At 46.7% G+C, this 26,340-nt stretch overlaps 1 protein-coding gene across 1 annotated transcript in view; it reads right to left on the bottom strand.

Moving 5' to 3' along the window:
- HMCN2 (hemicentin 2) overlaps positions 1 to 8,526 on the bottom strand; it is a 182,566-nt gene extending 174,040 nt beyond the window's left edge. Inside the window, 1 exon segment of the mRNA XM_017848185.1 lies at positions 8,139 to 8,526. Coding sequence (XP_017703674.1) covers positions 8,139 to 8,391 — 253 coding nt within the window. The 5' untranslated portion in view covers positions 8,392 to 8,526.
- Between the last annotated feature and the right edge of the window lie 17,814 nt (positions 8,527 to 26,340).

Below are 26,340 nucleotides of genomic sequence, written 5' to 3'. Positions count from 1 at the left end.
AAAAAAAAAAAAAAAAAAAAATCAATGCATCACATTAATAGATCAACAGGAGAAGGATCTTACAAACATTGCAACAAAGCAGAAAATCATTTGCTAAAATTCAACACCCATCCTTGTTTGGATTTTTTGTTTTGTTTTTGCTTTTGCTTGTTTTTTGCGTTTATTTTCTTTTAGTAAAATTAGGAATGAAAGCACCTTTTTCACGTAACAACAAAAACTCAGACTGAGAATCAATATCATACGATGAGTGGTACATAATCAAAAGCAAGACAAGATGGCCGGGACGGTGGCACACACCTGTAATCCCAGCACTTTGGGAGGCTGAGGCAGGCAAATCACCTGACGTCAGGAGTTTGGGACAGCCTGGCCAACATGGTGAAACCCTGTCTCTACCAAAAATATGAAAATTAGCTGGGCATGGTGGCGCATGCCTGTAATCCCAGCTACTCGGGAGGCTGAGGCGAGAGAATTGCTTGAGCCTGAGGGACGGAGGTTGCAGCGGGCTGAGATTGCACCACTGCACTCCAGCCTGGGCAAGAGAGCGAGACTCAGTCTAAAAAAGAAGAAAAGAAAAGAAAAGAAAGACAAGATAACTGCAGCCATCACCATTATTTGGTATTGTTCTGACAATTTTCGCTGATAAATAATACAAAACACATAAAGTATGTGAAACATTTGATTGGAAAAGAAGTGACATTATTATAATTTGGACAAGCTGTGACTCTCAACCTAGAAAACTGAAGACTTTAACAAAAATTTAGAGCTAGTTAAAAAAAACTTTAGTAAAAGAAGCTGGAAAGAAAATTAATATATGAAATAAATTCCTTTCCAACATACTAGCAATAAGCAATACTCATTTGTAAAAAATGTAATGGAAAAAAAAATCCTGGGCAAAATAGTGACAAAACCCAAACTATCTTAAAATAATCTTTTAAAAAATGGGTGGAACCTGTGAGAAAAAAAAAAAAAACAAAAAAACCTGAATCTTTATGAAAAAAAAAACAAAACTATGAATCTTTACTAAAAGAAATAAATATGAACAGAATAAGAGGCATGTCTGACGAATGAGAACGATGGAGTTTTTTGAAAATGATAACTCTTCCCTAAAATCAAGACTTAACACAATTCCAAGAAAATCACAGTAGAAAAAAATTTTGGAAGTTGACAAGTTTTCTATATGTCATCTGAAAGATAAAATTCTCAAGAAGGTCTTGCAAATGAAGAATATGAATAAAAAGAAGATGCTCGGCCGGGGCGCGGTGGTTCAGGCCTGTAATCCCAGCACTTTGGGAGGCCAAGGGGGGTGGACCACTTGAGCCCAGGAGTTCAAGACCAACCTGGGCAACATGGCAAGACCCTCTACCAAATCTATGTACACACACAGAAATTAGCCAGGCGTGGTGGCATGTGCCTGCGGTCCCAGCTTCTCTGGGGGTGAAATGGAAGGATCCCCTGAGCTTGGGGATGTCGAGGCTACAGTGAGCCATCCAGCCTGGGAAACAGAATAAGATCCTGTCTCAAAGTTTAAAATGAGAAGAAGAAGACGAAGAGGAAGAGGCCAGGCATGGTGACTCACGCCTGTAATCCCAAGACTTTGGGAGGCCGAGGCAGGAGGATCATTTGAGGTCAGGAGTTCAAGACCAGCCTGGCCAACATGGTGATACCCCCGTCTCTACTAAAATACAAAATTAGCTAGGTGTGGTGGTGCATGCCTGTAATCCCAGCTACTCGGGAGGCTGAGGCAGGAGAATTCCTTAAACCTAGGAGGTGGAATTTGCAGTAAGCCAAGATTGAGCCACTGTCCTCCAGCCTGGGAGATAGGGTGAGACTCTATCTCAAAAAATAAAAAAAAAATAAATTTTTTTTTTTTTTAAAAAGAAGAAACTGAAGAAGGTGTTGGCTTAAGTAATTTTGGAAATGAATGGAGTCTGTAAGACTAAAGGCAAAAGAACTGTATTCTAGTTAATAAAGCTGTTTCCCATGGGGGTCCCCCTCAACAATTCTGAAACCACTATAAATGTATACTGGAACTAAACAGTAAAGTAAAGGGATGGTGGACAGCAGGAGGCAGGTTTGTCACTGTTAGACGTGGAGGTTACAGATAAGGCACGGGAAGAGGTTTGACTATCCATATACCTAATACATCTAATCCAATAACAAATACAAATTAGAGTTGAAGCTTTCAGCATGAACTCATGTTTAGCTTAATATAGACACAGATGATTACAGAGAAAACTATTTATAGATACAAGTACATAGACAGGTTATGTATACAACATACATCTCCTTACCCTGTCAGCTAAGGGAGGTTTTAGAAGTAATGGCACCTCAGCACCAACAAACACACTTAGCACAGATATCCTGGTTTCCAATCACAGGAACCAGGACTCCTTGGAGAAACAGTGAATTCAAGGACTGAGGCAGGAAATACATAAGATGAGCCTGGAGCCTCTACCAGTGCCAGAAAGTAGGAATGTGGAAAAAAAAAGAAAAGAAACACGTACACAACATGAGGGGTGTCCAAGGGACACAGAAACCAACTGAACGAGCTCCCGATGACCACAGCCAGAAACATGTGAGGAGCAAAATAAAGTGGTTTAGGATCATAACACAAAGTATAAAATAGCTAGCCATGATTCTATGCTGATGTAGATAAGTGACTGAATTAATTAATTAATACAGCAGAAGAGACAATTCTCATGCAGAATAATTCCAAATAATCCGTGGAAATAGATACTCCCCCGCCAAGGACGTGGATCGCAGCTCCTCGCTTTTTAAATGTGGGCTGCACACAGTGACTGACTCTCTTCCAGGGAGCACAGTATGGAAAGAGAGAGGGGAAAAAGAGTAACTCCACAGTGGAGAAAGCTGAAAACTACTACCCGAGTCAGGCAATCAAGCTTAACATCAACAGCGTTCCATCACTGTGATAACGTGTGCTCTTGATATGCGATGATGACCATGGTATTTTAACGCTGGGTCTTCCTCCCGAAACATGACCCTGTCTAGCTTGAGAAAAACATTAGACAAATAATGATTGAGGGAAAATATCTGACCAGTATTCCTCAAAACTGTCAACTTCACCAAAACGAAAGTAAGCCTGAGAAACTCACAACCTGAGGAGCCGAAGAAGACACGACAATTAGTGTATCCTGGATGGGATCTTGGAGCAGAAAAAGGGCATTAAAGAAAAACTGAGGAAGGCCGGGGGCCGTGGTTCATGTATGGAATTCCCCTGCTTTGGGAGGCAGAGGCAGGAAGACCACTTGAAGCCAGGAGTTTGATACCGGCCTAGGCAACACAGCAAGATCCCATCTCTACAAAAAATTAGCTAGGTGTGGTGGTGTGCACCTGTAGTCCCAGCTACTCGGGAGGCTGATGTTATTAACATCTTACATTACTACGCTACATTTATCACAACTAATAAATAAATATTGATATATAATTATTAACCCAAGTCCACACTTTATTGAGATTTTCTGTTTTTCTTTTGGTTGTTGCTGTTTCCTTTTTGAGACAGGGTCTTGCTCTATTGCCCAGGCTGGAGGGCAGTGGCACAGTCATAGCTCCCTGCAACCTTGAACTCCTGGGCTCAAGCAATTCTCACACCTCAGCCTCCCAAAGTACTGGAATTACAAGTGTGAGCCACTGAGCCCAGCCTACCAATTTTTAAAATTTCAAGTTAAAGAATTAAATGTGAAGAGAGGAAAATAAAACAAAACACACACATACACAAACCCTAGAAAATCTACCTAATTGGTTGTGTGATAGGAAAAAAAACAAAAACAAAAAAACCTTTAAAGCACCGAAGTGAAGAAATCACAAAGAAAAAAGAAAAACAATATATTTCTCTATATAAACATTTAAAACTTTAAAACATCAAGAATTACAAATACTAAAAGACAAGCAACCAGGAAAAATACTAAGCACACTTAAAAAAAAAAGTTAAGGCCAGGCATGGTAGCTCATGCCTGTAATCCCAGCACTTTGGGAGGCCAAGATGGGTGGATCACTTGAAGTCAGGAGTTTAAGACCAGCCTCGGTGGCTCAAGCCTGTAATCCCAGCACTTTGGGAGGCCGAGACGGGCGGATCACGAGGTCAGGAGATCGAGACCATCCTGGCGAACACGGTGAAACCCCGTCTCTACTAAAAAATACAAAAAACTAGCCGGGCGAGGTGGCGGGCACCTGTTGTAACAGCGTCTCGGGAGGCTGAGGCAGAAGAATGGCGCGAACGCCGGGAGGCGGAGCTTGCAGTGAGTCTGAGATTCGGTCCACTGCACTCCAGCTCCGGGTGAACAGAGTGAGACTCCGTCTTCAAAAAAAATAAAAAAAAAAAAAAAAAAGACCAGCCTTGCCAACATGGGAAACCCCATCTCTACTAATAAATATACAAAAATTAGCCGGACGTGGTGGAGTGCATCTGTAGTCCCAGCTACTCAGGAGGCTGAGGCAGGAGAATCGCTTGAACCTGGGATGTGGAGGTTGCAGTGAGTAGAGATCACACCACTGCACTCCAGCCTGGGCAACAGAGCGAGACTCCATCTCAAAAAACAAAACAAAACAAAACATAACATCATCAACATAAAGTCCTCATCCCAACTAAAAATAAAACCACTAAAACTCCCAGTGAAAAAATTTGCAAAGAAACTGACAGTTTACAAAACAAGAAATTCACACCAAAATTATCTAATGAACGCTTGAAAGACATATTGAACCTCACTGGCAACTGAAACAAGAAGATATCATTTTCCATTTTTTAATTAGAAAAGAAATGTTTTATGTTAATTTCCAGTGTTGGGGTGACTGCGCTGAAACAGGCCCCTAAAATGGTTCTGGTGGAAGTTCAATCTCCTGAAACATTCTGGAAAACCACTTGAAGAGTCGTCTCCCGACTCGCTGTGTTAAAAATGGCTAGGAATTCCACTTCGAGGAACTGAAGCCTACATAAAAACCAATCAAAGATGCAGACAAAGATTTTAACAAGAGAGTTTTTTAGTAACATTTTAATATAGAAAAACTGAAAACAACCTAAATTTTAGCACTTGATCTTGGTTTCTACTACTATTTTCCAAAAAAAAAAAAAAAGGAACCAGGGTTCTTTTGAAGTGATTAGCAAATTTCTAACTTTTCTACTCTGGGAACATACAACTTTTTAATTTAGAAATTGTAAAATTTCTGAAGCACGGTTCTTAGTTTGTCTCCAAGCACGAACAGTCCAGAACTACCGCTATTTGCCCTGCACCAGCCTCTTGGGGTTTAGGAGAGGGGCTTCCTTTAAGAAAACCCTCCCAGTATGCAGCTCTGGGAGCTGGAACAAACAGCTACAACCCCTATTTCTCAAGCTCCTCTTCCACCAAAGGGGATTCTATTTGCTGATTCAAAAGGCACAGCCAGGCCTAAATCACAGCTCCAAACGCTGCTCAGAAGCCTTCGGTGGCTGTTCACAGCCCATAGAAAGAAAAGAAAATCCAAGTCTGCCAAGGCATCAATCAGCCCTGCAGTCATGGCTGCGTCCAATCTTGCCCCTCCTCACTTTCCCGCTCCACTCCTCCCACGCACACCCAGCTCCCACACACACCTGTCCCTCCACATCAGCCCTCCTGTCCATCCCCCAGTCCTTACGCAGCCAGCTCCACACGCCCCAGGGAGTTCTCTATTCCTGCTGTGTCCCCAGCACCTGGCATCTGCCAGGCAAACAGCCAAAACCCAGTAAACATTCACTGATGCTCTTCAAGCCCTACTCACAGGCTGCCTCCTCAGGGGGGGTCTTTCCTTAGTCCCCTTCCTTGCTTACTGGCCCATGTCCAGGAGTTGGCACCTGAGCCACCACATGTCACTTTCTATTCCCCACCTGGCCTGTCCCAGAGGGCTACCAGCCCGAGGAATGAACCCTGCTCCCTTCACACTGTGAGCCTCCCTGGGCTCTACACAGATCAAGGGCTTCATGACGCTGAAGTCTCCCTGATGTCTGAACCTGGGGGTGTCACTCGGAAGCTAATTTGGGGAACCAGGATAGAGTACTGGTTTTTCGTTTCATAGAGGATGGAGTAAGGGGGCTGAGCCTGGTGAAGGCTGGAGAACTGCATGCCAGCTCAGTGCCCACAGAGGAGAGGGAAGGGCAGGGGTGGGAGGGGGGCTTCCTGAGGCTGGTGGCCACAGATGGGGCGGTGAGGACGGCCTCAGGAACCCTCGTCTGGGCTTCAGGACATGACATGTGGCTCTGAAAGGCTGCTATCCTGCCGGGCCACTGGAGCCACATATTTCAGAGACAAAAGTGGGTTATGATTCAGGAATGATGCCACCCTGGCAGGTGGGCCTTGGGGAAGTCTCATCAGTGTCCTGTGCCTCAGTTTCTCCAACTGTAAGATAAAGGGGTAGATTCGACGATCTCTAAGCTCCTTCAGTATGATGTCTTCGGAAGCCCCAGAACAATTCAGAAAGTGGGTGAGGGAGTTGGGGAGATGGATGGTGACCTGTGTTCCAGTTCAAGTGCCAGAACACACTTCACAGCCCACCTCCTCACAGCCCCCCAGTTTGGTTGCCCCCTGAATCCAAGGTGGAAGCTGTCCATCTGATGTTCCTAGAAATCTTGGTTTAGAGTCCTGGTTTCCGAGCTTTGAGCTGCAGAACCCTGTGGTGCCCAGAACTCCTGGAAGCAGAGGGGCCTCCAAGCCCCTAGACCACAAACTCAGCCTGAAGCCTATGTAGAGAACTATGTCTTCTCACCGTTTTCTCCATTTTTTAAGAACCTGTGATGGCATTGCGATTCATAAATGCAAATCCTTCTGAAAGGACTTGCTAGCTCATACAGCCAATGGCCACTGTCTATTTCCTCAGTACAAGAACACTCTGCAGTACAATTTTGCAAGGAATCTCTGTGTGTGTGTGTGTGTGTGTGTGTGTGTGTGTGTGTGTGTGTGTGTGTTTGCTTTATAAAGTTATCCTTGACAGAGGGGTGAATGATAGATGTGATAAAGCAAAACATGACTCAGAGGCTCTCAGTGGTGGGTGTAGACGGTTCCATGTACGTTTCTCCCCATTTTACTGTAAGTTTCAAGTTTTCCATTAAAAAACGCTGGGGAGGCTGGGTGCAGTGGCTCATACCTGTAATCCCAACACTTTGGGAGGCCTAAGTGGGAGGATCACTGAGGCCTGGAGTTTGAGACTAGCCTGGGCAATACAGAGAGACTCCATGTCTACAAAACATTTTAAAAATCAGCCAGGCATGGTGGTGTATGCTTGTAGTCCCAGTTACTTGGGAGGCTGAGGTGGGAGGATCGCCTGAGCCCAGGGGTTTGAGGCTGCAGGGAGCTGTGATTACAGCACTGCACTCCAGCCTGGTGACAGAGCCAGACCTTGTCTCAAAAAAAAAAAAAAAAAGGAGTGTGGAAAGCAGTACTGCTCCTCGACTGGGAATCTACAGCTCACTCAGCAACCACTCTCCCTGGGACTCTACAGTGGAGCGCCCAGGGACCCTTTAAAGGGCGCCCCTAACACTGAGCTGCAAGGAAGGGGGTTAAAGGGGAAGCAGAGGTGCAGCATGCAGGGAAGAAGGAGTTAGGGCGGAACTCAGCTGTGAGAATACAGCAGGTGGAGGCCACGGCCAGCACAGGAGAGGCGCTGCTCTTTCCCTAGGGAAGACAGGCGAGGGGGCAAGACCAGCAAGGGTGAGTTCGCTCCCCACTGCAGGGTCCGTGGTGGACCCCATTTCATCCCAAGGCCTGCCTCTGGGTGCTGTTCCGGTCTCCAAACCTATGCTGGGAGCAAATTCTAAGAATTGGCCAAAGGAAGAACCCTGCAAAGGTTCGTGGCGTCCAAGTCCTCGAGAGGACTGCCTCATTTCAACATCTCAGCGAGTCCGGGAGGCCGTCCTCACCATTTCACAGGTGGGGCCGGTAAGGCGCTGGAAGGTGAGATCACAGGGAGAGCAGGTTCCTTGAGCGAGGGAATGCTCCAGGGGGAGGGAGGGAAGGGACAGCCTCAAGGACTGCCCAGGTGCCCGGGGTCCCCGCAGCGCGGATATGCAGAGAAGGCACACCCGCCAAGCTGTGGTGCGTTCGGGGCCAACTGAGGGGGTCGGGCAGGTGAGCGCACCGCAAAGGGGGCGCCCGGCAGGCGGGGTGTGGGGGTGCTACCTGGGTCATGGAAGGGCACCAGCGCGTAGTTGGCAATGGCCTGGCTGCGGCGGCTCAGACTGCGTTCCAGAATGCGCGAGGCGCCGTCTATCACCTGCATCAGGTCGTCCCACATGGAGCCAGTGACGTCGAAAACGAAGGCCAGGGTAGCGTCCCCCGTGGTGGGGGGCATTACCGTCCCGGGTGCTCCGGCCACCGCCGCTGCCGCAGAGACCACGGTCAGCAGCCGCAGGAGCGGCGCCCCGGGCATCATGCTGAGCGCGGCTCTGGCTGCGGGTGCTGCGGTGGAGGCGCAGGTCGGAGCAAGCTGGTCGACCCGGTGCACACAGCGGCTGCAGGCAGTGCCTTGCTCCGTCGGGCCGTGGCCAGTGCGCGAGGGATAGGGGCGCGCCGCGGGTCCCCCTGCTGGGCGCCAGAAGCGGGTCCTAGAGCCCACCCCGTTCAGGGTCACGGGCCCGCCTCCTCCGCTCCCCCCACCGTGACTCAAACTTTCCTAGCCCCACTGTTCTGTTCGCCCGTCCAGATCCGAGGTTAGGGGAGGACTCGGGGCGGAAGGCAGAAGGGAGCTGGGGCCCCGGCCAGGGCAGCGAGGGATGGGGACGCGCAGGATGCAGTGGACACCTGCGCCTCCAGCCGATGGCGCGCCGCGCTGCGGGGGCAGGAGAGGGGGAGGGGTAGGCGCAACGGCCCCAGTATCCCTCAAACCCCAACTCCCCCCATCCCTGCCTGGCCAAAGCGGACCCTAGCTTCTGCAGCTCCCTCCACCCAGTGCTGCGACCACTCCCCGACACCCCCACCCACCAACACACACACAAATTCCTCCATGCCTTTTCCTTCTGCTGGGTGGGCTCTGTGCTTCCCGGTTATTGCAAGCACTACTATTATCATAATCAACAAGAAGTCTTGTTAACCATGTTCTAATCATTTTCAGTTATTTGCTTGAAGACTGGCTGCAACCCTAGAATGAAATACTAACCCTAAACCCATTTTACAGAGCAGCAAACTGAGGCTCAGAGAGGTGAAGGCATTTGCCCCAGGTCACTCAGTTCTCAAACAATGAAGACAAGATCAGAGGCCAGATCTAGAAAGACTCCAAAGGCCCAGGGCTCTGCTGCCTCCCTTGTGTTAAAAGACATTGTCACATGGTCACCTGGTGACTCCAGATGATGAGGGCTACCCTCCTGCCTATCCATCTCCCCGGCCCCATGGGCTGTATGTGGGGATGCTGGCTCTCACCTGAGGTGCTGTGTGGGACTGGGTTCTGCCTGGGGCTGGGTTCAGCCTCCTGTTCCGCGGCAGATCCAGATGGGCTCAGGCACGGCTGCTTATCTCAGGCTGTGCTCTCAGGACCTGTTTCTAGGCCTCTCTCCCCGCTGGCCTCCGAGCCACTTGAGGGCAGGGCTAAGCCTTGGTCTACACTGGATGAGCCCCCAGTTCCCAGCCCAGATCCAAGCACATGGTGGGGAGTCACTAATGTTACCTGAATACATAAACAGCAGCTTTTGTGGATATGCCTGGTTTTGAGTTATGTGCGAGAAGGTAGCTAACCCCTCAATCCCTCCTCCGAGAACACCATGCGCCCAGAGACATGGCTGAGGGCTCTGGATCCATGAGTGATGGTGGGGGGTGGAGGGGCTTTCTTGAGCCCCTGTCCCTGCAGAGTTCTCAGCCAGGAAGCCCCCCACCCTATGCTTCTCCTTCCCCCTTCGGTCTCAGCTCAGACCCCACTTCTGAGGCTGCTTCTGAACCCTTGCCCTGCAACCCACATTTCTCTGAGCCCTGTCCTGGCTCTGACCACACCATATGGCCCACGTCATGTCTGTGGACCTGCCCCTTCCACTCTGGCTGTGAGATCCTGCACCTGGCCATGGTAGGTGCCCAAGGAAGGTTTGCCACCTGAATGGGCCAGCAGGCATCAGAGAAATTTGGCAGCTGGGCATTGGCCACAGTGGGACATCCCCAGGGACTACATTCTAGCCCAGAGCTGGGGTCCTAGGGAAATGGTCTCCTACAGAGCTACCAGTCTCGTGGAATATAGTGCAGCCAGGTGCCCAGACCCAGCAAAGGAGTGGAACTTGCAACCAAGTTCACAGGAAGTTGAGTCACCTGCACTTCTTAATGCTGGCTCTTTAAATCTCCCTGGGCTAAGTCCTGTGATTACCCCCAGAGTCTGGGCAGGGCTGGGCCAGCTGTTGGAGAGAGAAGAGAGGCCCCAGCTGTGGGAAGAAAAAAGCCAACAGGAGCCAGGAACCAGGCAGGACTCACAAATGGTGACATTTCAGGCACAGTGCAGGGAACATTTGGGGACAAAGGTCCTTCGGTCGTTCACACCACAAGCATTTGCTGAGCCCAAGCTGCGGTCAGGCACTCTGCTAGGCAGTGAGAGCAGCAGCGGGGCATGGGGGGATGAAGATGGAGAAGACGTGGAGAAGACGTGCTTCCCACCCTGGGGCGAAGAGACATGTAAACAAATAATTCTAAGTCAATGAGATAAGTGCTAATAGAAGAATTACCAAGCACTCTGGGAGCTCAGAGGAAGGAGTGGCTGAGCCTAAGAGGTCAGAGAAGGCCACAGAATGAGCCTGGAAGTCTTAAGGAACAAGCAGGGAAGGGTATTTGAGGAGCAAGAAGAGCATGTGCGAAGGCAGGGAGATCTGAAACACCCACGGACAGGTAGCCCTGCGTAACCAGTCAGGGGATGTCGAGCTGAGAACAAAGACCAGATCGCAAAGGACCTCTGTTATCTTCGAAATGCACTTGGGGTTTTTCTGAGGACACTGGGGAGCTATTGGAGAATGCAGGCCAGGAAGCCACCTGATTTGATGTGCATTTCAGAGAGGTCACAGCATAGAAGTTCAGAGGGTGGACCTTGTAGATGCCAGGAAGCCACACATCTACTCATCAAGGATGTAAGGGCAGAGCTGGCCCCAAAGAAAAAAAGCAAGATGGCTCTCCCTGAGTTGGTCACCAGGAGCAAAAGGAATCATGGATTTGGGTCCTGAAGCAGCCTGGCTACCTGGAGCAAGGCCTTCCCCTCCTGGGAGCTTGGTCTCTTCATTCATAAAATGATTTTGAGATGGAAGGGAGCTAACAAGATAATCTCTGATGTGTCTTGCAGCCTTATCACTCTGGAACCACCACCCTGGTCCCTCAGAGACAGAGGAAGGATGCGAGGGGAAGTCTAGGCTCGTCTTGGCACTGCTTCCCCCAACTGCCAGGGAAGAGAGGCTTGAGCAGGCACCTGTCGTCTGTCTGTCGTAGCTCCATCAAAGACTAATGTCTGACCTGACCCCACTGCCCATCCAGGATGGCTGGATATGCTGCCCCAAGCACCATCCCCTGAGTGCCCAGGACTTCCCAAGAATGTAACTATGGTCAGATAACAAAAGTGAGCAAGGCTGCAGTGCAGCAGGCCCAGAGAAAACACAACTGCACCTCATCAATCAATTTCCATCCCACCACCTTGACTTGACTGCAGGCTGCCTGGGAACCCCACACTTTTCCTCTATTTCCAGAAGACGCGGTCTCAGTGGAGGTGTTTCCTAACATAGCACATTTGTTGTAGACAGCTATAGAGAGCAAACATATGCTGTGGGCCATCCACTTAAAGGAAACAGGCATGGGTATGGCTCAGCCTGCCGAGTTCAGCCCTGGCTCATGAACCCAGGTCTGTGCACTGTGTCTGCACTGGGGATCCATGTGCAGAGGGGCCACATCAAAACCCTGGACTCTGAATACATGGCCAGTGCACGCAAAATGACTCCTCCCTACCAATAGGCCTTCCTTACTCTTCCCGATTCCCTGCTCCCTAAATGCCTTCTAGTCTTGGCCGCATTAAATCTGTGATTCTAGGCTGGGCGCGGTGACTCACACCTGTAAACCCAGCACTTTGGGAGGCTGAGGTGGGCGGACGACCTGAGGTCAGGAGTTCGAGACCAGCCTGGCCAACATGGTGAAACTCCGTCTCCACTAAAAATGCAAAAATGGTGGCAGGCATCCATAATCCCAGCTTCTTGGGAGGCTGAGGCAGGAGAATTGCTTAAACCTGGAAGACAGATGTTGCAGTGAGCCGAGATCGCACCACTGTACTCCAGCCTGGGTGACAAAGCGAGACTCCATCTCAAAGAATAAAAATAAATAAATCTGCAATTCTAACATCCCCCACTCACTTCATCTCACCCCAGCCCTCAACCTCAGAGAATCTTCTCTGTTACTCTGAGAGAGTAAAAATACTAAGCGTGGAGAGGATTGGCCAGAGCCTCAAGGAAGGCCAGACCCCGTACGGACCCCCTCCTCATGCACTCCCTCTACAACCTCTAATGTCAACATCTCCTCTTCATGGAACAGATGAGACAACTGAGGCTCTGAGAGGTGAAGTCCTGTGTCTGGGGTGGGCTGTGTGTTGGCGTGTGCCTTCCCACAAATCCTGTGACCCACCCCACCATTCCATGCTGCCCCAGAAACATGGGGCAATGATTTGTTCAGGAATCCCAGCAAACAGAACTTCTTCTAGAACTAACCAGGAGCTTGGTGTCTTCCTCAGACACTCTTAGTCCTCTCGAGCAATTCCCCACGCTGGACTCAGACTTAAGCTTCAGATATTAAGCATCTTTGAAAGGCTGGAAAGTCACAGCCTACTCATATGTCACCAGAAGGCCTGGGCAAAAAGAGGAGGCAGAGAAATAACCCCGGGAATAAAGCAGAGGTTCTGCCCTCCCAGGGCCTGAGAATTAAAAAGTTTCAAATCCTTGTTTCGTTCCCCTAGGAAAAATTAAAGAATTAAGTAGGGGCCTGGAAAACAAGGCTAGCAGGAAGTCGGAGGAACTGACAAACAACTGGGAAGGTGAAGCTACCGAGGATGGGCTGCAGGAGCCAAGAAGTTAGAATCTGCAAGCCTGCACCAAGTGCTCCAGGCAGCCAACACTAGATGATTTACTGATGAATCCAGCCCCTCTATGGACCAGCCTCCAAGTCACATGGACCGTAAGGAATGGTTTGAGACCATCCCAAGAAATATTTAGGCAGTTCAAGAGATGCAGAAACTGTTGCCCATCCCCACGTTTCAAGAACAAACAAGTAAAAGCTAAACCAGGGCCAAGCACTCTGAAACTCGCTCCCCACCACCCAGGCCTAGCCCAGTGTCCCCTGGACAGGGCTCATGCCCTACTGAGCCCCTGATGCTAAAGTCAGGGGAGAAGGAGCTCGCCTTATTGGCAGGGGTTGTTCCTCACTGTTGGGGCAGTAAACTAAGCCTTGTTGTCATTTATGGCCATTTTGTCACCTTTATCATTGTCATCAGTGGCTTGCAAGAATATCCACAGTGAGTTGAAGTTTACTGTCTCCTTTTATTCTTCTGTCCTCTTTGTCTCTCTCTCTCTGTCTCATAATTAAAAATTCCATTTAACCGTTTTGTGTATTTTGGCAGACACTGTTGGCTTCCTACCCTAAATTCTTCCCTACCTTCTTCCTGGAAAGCCTGGCTTTCCCTCTGGCTTTCTGTCTCAGGTGACTATTCTTCCTCCACACGACCTAAGGAAGGGTAACCCCTTCCCCTCCCCAAAGGAAACCCTGATGGACTAGGTCACCCTGTAATCCCATTCCCCTTGCCAGTGACTGGGCTGGGAATGGGCATTTGATGCAATTTTGGTCAATGGGCCATGTAAGAATGTATACTCATGTGTCTCCAAGAGACACAAAAGAACGAGGTCAGAGGACTTCTATTGCCTGGAAGTCTTGAAGTCTTATTCTAAAGCAACAGTAATTAAGACAGCACGACAAAGGCAAGAGGAAAGACAAGTCAATAGCACAGGACAGAGTCCAGAAATAGATCTACACACAGATAACCAATTGACGTTTTTTTTTGTGGGTACATAGTAGGTGTATATATTTATGGGGTACATGAGATGTTTTGATACATGCAGGCAATATGTAATAATCACATCATGGAAAATGGAGTATCCATCCCCTCAAGCTTCAAGCATTTATTTTTTGTGTTACAAACAATCCAATTATACTTTTAGTCATTTTTGAATATACAGCTATCATTGACTATAGTCACCCTGTTGTGCTATCAAATACTACAGTCAACTGATTTTTTTTTTTTTTTTTTTTTTTTTTTTTGAGATGGAGTCTCATTCTGTTGCCCAGGCTGGAGTGCAGTGGCATGATCGCAGCTCACTGCAACCTCTGCTTCCAGGGTTCAAGTGATTCTCCTGCCTCAGCCTCCTGAGTAGCTGGGATTACAGGTGCCTGCCACCATGCCCAACTAATTTTGTATTTTTAGTGGAGACAGGGTTTCACCATGTTGGCCAGGCTGGTCTTGAACTCCTAACCTCAGGTGATCCACCCACCCCAGTCTCCCAAAGTGCTGTGATTACAAGCATGAGCCACTGTGCCTGGCCCCATCAATTGAGTTTTGAGGAAGGTGCCAAGGAGGAAAGGAAAGTCTTTTCAATGAATGGTGTTGAATATCTGTATGGTAAAACAATGAACCTGGATCCCTGCCTCACCCCAGACACAAAGACTAATTGCAGATGATTTACAGGCCTCCATGNACCATGCCCAACTAATTTTGTATTTTTAGTGGAGACAGGGTTTCACCATGTTGGCCAGGCTGGTCTTGAACTCCTAACCTCAGGTGATCCACCCACCCCAGTCTCCCAAAGTGCTGTGATTACAAGCATGAGCCACTGTGCCTGGCCCCATCAATTGAGTTTTGAGGAAGGTGCCAAGGAGGAAAGGAAAGTCTTTTTCAATGAATGGTGTTTGATATCTGTATGGTAAAACAATGAACCTGGATCCCTGCCTCACACCAGACACAAAGACTAATTGCAGATGATTTACAGGCCTCCATGGAAAAATGAAACTAGAAGGCATCTAGAAAATTTAAAAAAAAAAAAAAAAAAAAAAATAAAAAAAAAAAAAAAAAAAAAAAAAAAAAAGACACAAGGAAGAAAGAAAGTGGAGTCCCTCTTCTTCCACTTAGTGATGTGATGTCTGCATAGGAAGGGAGGAACTGTGCAGCCATCTTGGAACCATGTGGACACAGCCCATGGACAGCATGGAAAGAGAAAAGAGCTTCAGAGCTGCCCTTCATGTGGCTTTCTTGCTATGTGCAATGATGCATTTTCCTTCATTGTTAAGCTAACTGCATTGCATTCTCCATTACTTGCAGCCAAAAGCATTCCCACTGAGACACACCTGTCCTTTTCTTTTTCCCTCCATTTCACCTCCTATGGTGTAGAATTTTACATAACTATTTATGTTCAGGCAATAAACACAAAACCATGAATGTAGGGAGACCCCCTGAAACTATTGCTACAGAATAAAAGAGGAAATGCTTCTGATTATTGTAAATACAAAATTGCATACAGGATTGTGTAAAGACAATGCCAGGTCAGGCTGCCAGAATGAGCCAACTGCATGTGATGTGCTTCCCCCTGCAGAGAGCCTATGAACAGACGTGCAGTCAGGGAGGTTTCACATCACCAAGATTCCTATCCCAGAAAAGCAGATGTTCATAGCTCTGGGAATGGAATGCGACCCTTGTGGAGAGCCTATAAATGGATGCATGAGGGGAGCCTGTCCATATGGATAAGATAGGGCTATAAACGCCCTCATCTTGCCACGGCTCTTCTAGGCCTCTTTAAGGTTAAGGCATACTCCCTTCTGGTCTAACCGGTTGTCTAGCTTCATGTTCTGTTTCTATGGATTGTTTGTAACCAGCTTTGCTGCAACTGTTACTGCTGATTAATATCTTGCTAATCACAGGTTATGGAAAGACTGTGTTCCTGTTTTAAGGCTGTGTTAGAAATTACTGATGCACACACTATACTGTAAATTCTTATCTCTGTATACTGTACTTCTGCATATAGATGTTATGTTAAAGAATTACTTCATCCCCATGTGACCATCTCACCTCATAATCAAATGACCCTAAATCCCTCACTAATCTACCCCGCCCTCACTAAACTTAATAATAAATGCTGGTATATCCAGTGCATTGGCGGCATCACGGGACCAGAAGGCGGTGACCCCCCCAGACCCAGCTTTCACTATCTTGTGTGTGTCTATTATTTCTCAACCTGCCGATCCACCTAGGAACAAAGAAAGAGCGCCGTTGCATTGTGGGCTGCTGACCAGATCCCACAATACATGAACATTGACCTTCATGTGGAATTTAAGGATTGCTAAACTTTTTTCTGTACCTAGATTTCTCCTGTGTTGACTTTGGAATCCAACCCCTGGGGCAGGTGCTGAGGCACCCTGAGGAAAGGGCTGTGATTGTGCAGTGCCAAAAGTGACCCACAAGGGAAAGTGTCTCCAAAGGACAGAGACCACAATTGACTCATTCTCATTCATACCCTTGAACCCAAGTACAGCATCTGGAACACAGCAGGAGCTCAATAAGTAAGTGTTGTACGAATGGATGGATAGCACAAGAAAATTCCAAGCCCTTTCATTCATTGTATTATAAGCTCGCAAGCTTGAGCAGTACAATTAAAATACATAAACAGTATCTTAGTTTCTTTAATAACTCCCCTTAATTTACACTCTCTCTTTATTTAAGTTCTCCAGGTGTTTGAAGAATGTTATCAGAATTGGACAGTCGCTGTGTTGGGGACAGGGCCATTAAAGCTGGTATTTCTTCTCCCTCCCTCCCTTCCTTTTCTTTTTCTTTCTTTCTCTCTCTTTTTCTTTTTTTTCGAGACAGGATCTTGTTCTGTCCCCAGGGTGGAGTGCAGTTGCATGATCATGGCTCACTGCAGCTGCAGCCTCAACCTCCTAGGCTTAAGGAATCCTCCTGCCTCAGCCTTCTAAGTAGCTGGGACACACTACCATGCCTAGCTTTTTTTTTTTTTTTTTTTTTTTTTTTTTTTTTGAGACAGGGTCTGTATTATTCCGTTCTCACACTGCTAATAAAGATATACCCAAGACTGGGTGATTTATAAAGGAAAGAAATTTAATGGATGCACAGTTCTACATGGCTGGGGAAGCCTCAAAATCATGGTGGAAGGCAAAGGAGAAGCAAAGGTACGTCTTACATGGTGGAAGGAAAGAGAGCTTGGTGCAGGGGAACTCCCATTTATAAAACCATGAGATCTTGGCCAGGTGCCGTGGCTCACGCCTGTATTCCCAACACTTTGGGAGGCTGAGGTGGGCAGATCACCTGAGGTCAGGAGTTCAAGACCAACCTGGCCAACATGGTGAAGCCTCATCTCTATTAAAAATACAAAAGTTAGCCAGGCGTGGTGGCAAATGCCTATAATCCCAGCTACTCAAGAGGCTGAGGCAGGAGAATCACTTGAACCCGGGAGGCAGAGGTTGCGGTGAGCTGAGATGGCACCACTGCACTTCAGCCTGGATGACAGAGCGAAACACTGTCTCAAAAATAAGTAACTAGATAAATAAATAAATAAAACCATCAGATCTCATGAGACTTATTCATTACCATGTGAACAGTATGGGGTAAACCCCCCCTATGATTCAATTACCTCCCACTGGGTCCCTCCCACAATACGTGGGAATTATGGGAGCTACAATTCACGATGAGATTTGGGTGGGGACACAGTCAAACCATATCATGGTCTCACTATGTTGCCCAGGCTTTTCTTGTACTCCTGGGCTCAAGCATCCTCCTGCCTTTGCCTCCCAAAGTGCTGGGATTACAGATATGAGCCACCGTGCCTGGCCAAAACGGGCATTTCCATACAGTCTGACCTGCTCCCAAATTCGGACCCCTCCTGTCACAGCCATGGTCCCCCTCCACCCACATTTCCATCATTAGCACCATTTCCTCTTTGTTAAACAGCAAAAATGGAGAGATTTGCCCCAGAAGCCCCTGTGATACTGCACTGGGATCAGACAAGACATCCCTTCCCTTTTCCCATCAGCACATTAGCTTGGACTGTTCAACAGATAAGCTCTTGTCAACCAGAAGATTCTGAAAGCTATCTTCAAGGGAGTAGAAGGGAAGCATGACAGCCAAGAAAAATCATTTCAAAGCACTTAAAGATGCCAGGTCAAGAGAGAGGGCAGTGGAAATGAAAGATGGTGTAGTCACTGCGCAAAACAGTTTGGCGGTTCATCAAAAAAATTAATCGTGGAATTATTATACGACCCAGCAATTCCACCACTAGGTATATAGCCAAAAGCATCGAAAACAGGTGTTCAAACAAAAATGTGTACAACAGTGTTCATAGCAACACTATTCACAACAGCCAAAAGGCGGAAACAACCCAAATGTCCATTAACGAACAAAGGGATAAACAAAATGTAGTAGTAACCATACAACAGAATATGATTCAGCAATAAAAAGGAATGATGTACTGATCCCTGCTACAACATGGGTGAACCTTTAAAACATTATGCTAAATAAAATAAGCTGGATGTAAAAGGCCACATAATTTGTGATTCCATTTATACACAATCATATAAATAGAATCTGGAAGAACCCAGAATAGGCAGTTCCACAAAGACAGAAAACAGTTTAGTCGTTGCTAGGGGATGGGGATAGGAGAGATAAGGAGTGACTGCTAAATGGGTACAGGGTTTCTTCTTGGGGTGATGAAATGTTCTGGAACTAGATAGTGGTAATGGCCACAAGACATCATGAATGTACTCAATGCTGCTGAATTGTATACTTTAAAATAATTACAATGATGAATTTTATGTTATGCGTATTTCTTTTTTTTTTTTTTTGAGACAGGGTCTCACTCTGTCACCCAGGCTGGAGTGCAGTGGCACGATCATGGCTCACTGCAGGCTCAAACTCCTGGGCTCAAGTGATCCTCCCACTTCAATCTCCTGAGTAGCTGGGACTACAGGCATGCACCACCATGGTCAGCTAATTTTTTTGTTTTGTTTTGTTTTTATGAGACAGAGTTTCAGCCTGTCGCCCAGGCTGGAGAACAGTGGCATAATCACAGCTTACAGCAGCCTCCATTTCCCAGGCTCAAGTGATTCTCCTGCCTCAGCCTCCCAAGTAGCTGGAACTACAGGCATGCACCATCATACCCGGCTAATTTTTGTATTTTTAGTAGAGATGGGGTTTTTGCCATGTTGGCCAGGCTGGTCTTGGACTCCTGACCTCAAATGATCCATCTGCCTCAGCCTCCCAAAGTGCTGGGATGACAGGCATGAGCCACTGCGCCCAGCCTCAGCTAATTAAAAAAAAAAAAAAAAAAATTGTAGAGAGGGGATCTCACTATATTGCCCAGGCTGGTTTTGAACTCCTGGTCTCAAACTATCCTCCTGCCTTAGCCTCCCAAAGCACTGGGATAACAATTATCACATTAAAAAAATAGTATGGCTGCCTGGGAAGGGTGGCTAGAAAACCAGAGTAAGGTGATCTCAAATGACCAGGGGACCTGGGGAGGCCGGCTGGGGCCACCCTCTGCGTCTAAGTGAGGCTGAGCCCAGCGTCTGCAGTGGGAGTGATAGATTCCGAGCCCAGGCCAGAGTTCTCTTACCTCCTTGGACCCCTCCCCACTCGTCTCCTTTAAGTACCTGTCAATTCAATTTAGGTTTGTGAAGTCTCCACTAAGGAATCCACAGTGTCACCAAGATGATGTCAATCAAGTAAAAAGATCAATCCTAACTATTGGGCCATGACAGTTGACCTTTGATGAAAGCAGAGAATGGCAAAAGGAATTAGATTAAAGATGTTTAATTAATGGTGCCTGGAGCTGCTTCCCAAGAAACGCCATTTGGAAAATCTGAAGGAAAGAAATGTTCCCAGACCAGACAGCAAGCCATGACCTCCTTAGCCTGAAGAGGAGCTGCTTGCCAAGGGCCAAGATTTATGGGGTGGACTCCGTTAGCAAAGGAGATGTAATTACATCTCACTTGACATTTAGTAGAAACAGGCCTACATCCCAGGAACAAAAGCATCAAAAACAAAGTGGTTAGTGGCTGCCGCACAGACACATACAACATATACATTTGTCTTGAGTTTGAGCCACCCAAACATCGAGTTTGGGAATGCCCCTGCTTATGAGGCTTAGTGGAATGCAGAACTTGCCTGCTACTGCAGATGCTAAGATGACGGTTACTTTCTTTCCCATCTTCTCCTGCAGCTGAGGCAGGGGCTTGTCATAATCTCTGCCCACCAAATACACTCGAGCTGGCCTTTGGATTTGGAACCAGAGACACAAAGAAGCTGATGGTCCCTCAGTGGCAGTAGAAGCAGCAGTTCCTGGCGTGGTAGGGGCAGTTGAGCCAGCCACAGCCTCTATTCATCAGGCTAGGACTCCGATGCCTTCAAGGGCTTGTTTCTGCCTCGGTAGCGCCAAGCAGAATTTTGTAGCTCACCTGTGAGCACTTCATAGTGCTGCTTAAATCAGCAGAAGTTGGCTTCTATTGCCTGCAATTAAGAACACAGTTCCCAGGTGCAGTCGCTCAAGCCTGCAATCTCAGCACTTTCAGAGGTGGAGGCGGGTGGATCACTTGAGCCCAGAAATTTGAGACCAGCTTGGGCAACATGGCAAAACCCCATTGCTACAAAAAATACAAAAAGCGGTCGCCTGTAGTCCCAACTGACTCAGGGGCTAAGATAATGGGAGGACTGCCTGAGCCTGGGATGTCGAGGTTGCAGTGAGTTAGGTTGCAAGGAGTTAAGACTGCACTCCAGCCTGGGTGACAAAACAAGACGCTATCTCAAAAAAAAAAAGAAAAAAAAAAAGCGTCTCATCCCTTCTAGTAGTGGCTTCCAACAAATCCCTGCCGGAGTAGTCATGCGACCCAACCTGAACCAATCATAGTGTCTCATCCCTCCAGTTACAGTGATTGGCCTAAAGTTGGGCATGTGACCCACACAGAGCCAATCAACATCTTTCCCTGGGATGTTTCTACTGTGGAAGAATCCCTTTCCCTCTGGGGTCATGGAACTCAAAGACTATAAAACAGGGAAGGGTGGGGCAGTGGGCGGAGTGGGGCACGGGGGCCAGCAGCCGTGTTCCCCACCCTCAGGGACGAGGTCATCTGCAGTAGGAGAGAGTGAAGCCAACAGGGACAAGAAGGCAGAGAGGAAGAGAAGCCAGGTATCCTTTGAGCCCCTGGTCCCACCATACTTTCTGTGGTGTGATTACGCAAATCTGTAAGTTCCTTTTTTTTTTTTTTTTTTGAGACAGGATCTCCCTCTGTCACCACCCAAGCTGGAGTACAGTGGTGCAGTCAAGGCTCACTGCAGGCCAGGCGCGATGGCTCACGTCTGTAATCCCAGCACTTTGGGAGGCCAAGGCAGGCAGATCACTTGAGGTCAGGAGTTCGAGGCCAACCTGGACAACATGGAGAAACCCCATCTCTACTAAAAATACAAAAAATTAACCGGCCATAGTGGTGGGCATCTGTAATCCCAGCTACTCAGGAGGCTGAAGCAGGAAAATCACTTGAACCCAGGGAGGCAGAAGGTCAGTGAAGCCAAGATTGTGCCATTGCATTCCAGCCTGGACCAGCAGAACGAGACACCATCCTCTAAAAAAAAAAAAAAAAAAAAAAAAAAAAAAAAAAAAAGGTCACCTGCAGCCTTGAACTCCTGGGCTCAAACAATTCTCCCACCTTGGCCTCCTGAGTACCTGGGACCATGTACACACCACCACGCCCAGCTAATTTTTTTTTTTAATTTTTTGTAGAGTGGGTGGGGGGGAGTCTCACTATATTGCCCAGGCTGGTCTCAAACTCCTGAACTCAAGTGATCCACCTGCCTCGACCTCCCAAAGTGCTGGAATTACAGGCGTAAGCCACTGCACTTGGGCCCTATACATTCCCTTTTCTTGCTTAGGCTCATTTGGATTGGATTTTTGCCATGTGTAACAAAAGTCCTAAGTAATGGAGGTGGAGAAATGTTGCTTTATTCAGGACATGGCCTCATGGGCCTTTCTCTTGGGATGACAACTGACTTACAGTTAAACGAAACGAAGTCCCTGTGAACAAAAACATCTTTGGCAGAGCAGAAGCCAACATCAGTCAGCCAGCAAACATTAACTGAACATCTTCCTTAGTCGAGGGCCTGGCGTAAGCACTTGCACCATATGAAAACTAATCTGGCATCCAGCAAGCATTCAGTAATTGCTGGGCACAACAAACTATGATTAGCATTGGTGCTAATCGTTCGTTTCCATTTACAGGTCAGGCACGAGGGGATGGAAAGGGTGGGTTCAGGATTTGGGATGGGTTTTGGCCCCTTTTTTTCCAAACATCTCTAAGGCCCCACCCCAAGTGGTTCCTTCTAGCTCTGTGAACTTCAAGAAGGGAAAGATATATTTTTGTGTTTTTTTGTTTTGAGACAGAGTTTCGCTCTTGTCACCCAGGCTAGAGTTCAGTGGTGCCATCTCAGCTCACTGCAGCCTCCATCTCCCAGGTCCAAGTGATTCTTCTGCCTCAGCCTCCCAGTAGCTGGGATTACACGCGCCCACCATCACACCCAGCTAATTTTTGTATTTTTAGTAGAGACAGGGTTTCACCATGTTGGCCAGGCTGGTCTCGAACTCCTGACCTCAGTGATCCACCTACCTCAGCCTCCCAGAGTGCTGGGATCACAGCCGTGAGCCACCGCGCCTGGCCATATTTTTTGGTGTAACCAGAAAAGTGCGCTCACTGAGGGAGTTGGTGATCTGCTCTTGGAGAAAGCAATCCACTTTAAATACAGTGCTTTAATCATTTAAGAGTTCCCTGAATTCCATCTTGTAACATTCTTGCCAAATCTCCCCTCCTGGCTTGGGGAGCTCAAATCTGTACCTTCTGAGAGGCCTGTAATGAGAGAAAGACTAACCCCCCACCCCCTGACCCCCACCCAAAGCTTCTGCAGGATGTTCCTCAAATCAACACATTGAGCATGATGGCTTGGCCTCTATCTGACCTTCAGGCCTCACTCAGTGAGACATAATAGCCAAAAGAAACACAAGTGAGAATCAAAGGCATCAGAGTCAAGTAGTTCCCTATTGAAGACTCTTGAAATCTTAGCAAAGGCAGAATCACACCTCAAAAGCACCCGCTCAACCTCCCAAAAACCCCCTTTCAACACGTCTCCCCGCAATGCCTGTCATCCTTACAGCTGCTCCTCTAAATTCTCTTCTCCTTCTCTTGCTTCAGCTCTCCTCTCCCTTCCAAATCTGTGATTTTCCCAACCAGGTGCGGTGGGTCATACCTGTAATCCTAGCACTTTGGGAGGCTGAGGTGGGAGGATCATGTGAGGCCAGGAGTTTAAAACCACCCTGAATAACATAGTGAGACCCTGTTTCTACAAAAAAATTTAAAAATCATCTAGGCATAGTGGTGTGCACTTGTGGTCCCAGCTATTTGGGAGGCTAAAGTGAGAGGAGTGCTTAAGTCCAGGAGTTCAAGGTTATGGTGAGCCATGATCACACCATTGCATTCCAGCCTGGGTGACAGAGCAAGATCCTGTCTCTAAAAAAATAAATAAATAAAATATAATTGTCTCCTTCTAATAGTAATGAGCTCTTTTTAAAATGCAAATAAATTTAGCCCCTTTAGACTTGCCCCAACTTCTCCACCCATTACCCTCCTTCAGCCCACCAAACTTCAAAGAAAACAACAAAATGTTCATTAGGAGATCAGGAGGAAAAGGCAATGATTACCCAGACTGCACCCAGCCCTCATCAAAAAAAAAAAAAAGCAGGCTGGGCGCGGTGGGTCACACCTGTAATCCCAACACTTTGGGAGGCCGAGGTGGGTGGATCACCTGAGGTCAGGGGTTTGAGACCAGCCTGGCCAACATAGTGAAACTCCATCTCTACTAAAAATACAAAAGTTAGCTGGGTGTGGTGGTGTGCACCTGTACTCCCAGCTACTTGGGAGGCTGAGGCAGGATAATCACTTGAACCTGGGAGACAGTGGTTGCAGTGAGCCAAGATGGCATCACTGCACTCCAGCCTGGCTGACATAGTGAGACTCCACCTCAAAGAAAAAAAAAATCAACAGCAACAGAAAAACAAAGCATACGTGTGTTTGGATATACATAGGTGATGCCTGAAACTCAAGCATTGGAGCAAGAAGACTGGCAAGATTTAAACCAATGTGTGTCTCTCTCCCGAGATGGTGCAATTAATGACCCCAGTGTTGCCATGAAGACCCGGCACTATGCTCTGACTCAGACTGCTGGGTGACCAACTCATCTTGTCCTTCAGAAGTAGCATTTTGTCCTCTACTTGACCAATTTCTGCATATGGTGGCTCAACTTCTCTCAGTCATTGATAAAACTAGTAGATAGAAAATCAGCAAGGATGCAGAATGACCATACCACCAACCACCTGTTTCTTGTTGACATTCAGAGAATATTCCACCCAACAATGTCAGAATACACATTCTTTTTTATTGCAACTGAAACAGTCACCAAGATAGAACAAATCCTGGGTCATAACAAACCTTAAGAAATTCAAAATAATTAAGATGTATAAAGTACGTTCTTCTACTATAGTGGTATTAGACTAGAAATCAATAAGGAAAATAAAATACAATACTAAAATGTTCAGGACGCAGGTAAGGCAGGGTTTGGGGAAAATTCATAGCATTAAATGCTCACATTAGAAAAGAAGAAGCGTCAAATCAATCTAAACTTCCACTTTAATAAACTAAAGGGACAACAAATATAAACCCGAAGGAAGGAAATAAAGAGATGAAATCAATAATGTAGAAATTAGAAAAAAATCAATGAAACCAAAAGCTGATGCTTTGAAAAGATCATTAAAATTGATAAACTTCCAGAAAGACTGACAGAGAAAAAGAGAAAAATTGTCAATACCAGGAATGAAAGAAGGCATAGAACTACAGGCCCCACAGATGCTAAAAGGATAATAAGGGAATAGTCTGAACAACTGTGAACATACACCCAACAGGTTAGATGAAATGGACGAATTCCTCCAAAACTACAAAATACCGAAACTCTCCCAAGATGAAATAGATCATCTGAATTATCCTGTAACTACTAAAGAAATTGGATTTGTGGCCAGGCACAATGGCTCACACCTGTAATCTTAGCACTTTGGGAGGCCAAGGTGGTCAGATTGAGGTCAGGAATTTGAGACCAGCCTTGGCAACATGGTGAAACCCTGTCTCTACAAAAAATACAAAAAAATTAACTGGGTGTGGTGGCATGCACCTGTAGTCCCAGCTACTCGGGAGGCTGAAGTGGGAGGATCACCTGAGCCCAGGGAGATTGAGGATGCAGTGAGCCATGATGGTGCCACTGTATTCCAGCCTGAGCAACAGGGTGAGACCTGTCTCAAAAAAGAAAGAAGGGGAAGGGGAAGGGAAGAGGAAAGGAGGGAGGGAAGGAGGGAAGAAGGGAGGGAGGAGGTAGAGAGAAAAGAAATTGAATCTGTAAAACTTTTTAAAAAGGAAGGTTTCATGCCAAGATGGATCATTGCTAAATTCTACCAAATATTTAAAGAAAAAAAAAAATCAATTCTACTCAATAAAGGAGAAGAGAACACTTTCTAACTCATTTTGACACCAAAACTAAAGACCTATAATAAGCAAAAACTACAAACCAATATTTCAGATGAACATAGATGCAAAATCCTCAACAAAATCTTAGAAAATAAAATCAAATTCAGAAACACATAAAAGAATACTACCCAAGACTAAGTAGGGCTTTTCCCAGGAAGGAAAGAGTAGCTCAATTTTCAAAAACAATCAATGTGTAATTCACCATCTGAACAGCCTGAAGAAGAAAACCATACAATCATATCAATTGATTGAGAGAAAGCATTTTACAAAATTCAATATCCATTCATGAAAAAACTCTCAGCAAATAAGAAAGGAATGGAATCTACTTAATTTGATAAATGGCATCTTAAAAAAAAAAAAAAAAAAAGACTACAGCTAACATCATAGCTGCTGGTGGGAGAACACTTTCCCCCTAAAATTGGGAACAAGATGAGGATGTGTACGCTCCTCACTCCTATTTAACATTATGCGGGATGTTCTAGTCAGCTCAGTAAGGCAAGAAAAATAAAAGGCATATAGATTGAAAAGGAAGAAATAAAACCTTTCGTGTTCCAGTGAATGATTATCAGAATAGAAAATTCCAATGAATTTACCCCTCAAAAAGCTCACAATAAGTGAGTTTAGCAAGTGGCAGGATCAAGGTCAACCTGCAAAAATTAATCTTACTTCTATACACTAGTAAGGAACCATTGGAAATCCAAAATGTTTTAACATAATAATTAATTATAATTAATTA

The sequence above is a fragment of the Rhinopithecus bieti genome, unplaced genomic scaffold (genome assembly GCF_001698545.2).
Source record: "Rhinopithecus bieti isolate Rb0 unplaced genomic scaffold, ASM169854v2 scaffold_29388, whole genome shotgun sequence".
Classification (NCBI taxonomy): domain Eukaryota; kingdom Metazoa; phylum Chordata; class Mammalia; order Primates; family Cercopithecidae; genus Rhinopithecus; species Rhinopithecus bieti.
Note: the sequence above shows the minus strand (reverse complement) of the source record. Positions and strands in the feature narration are given on the sequence as shown.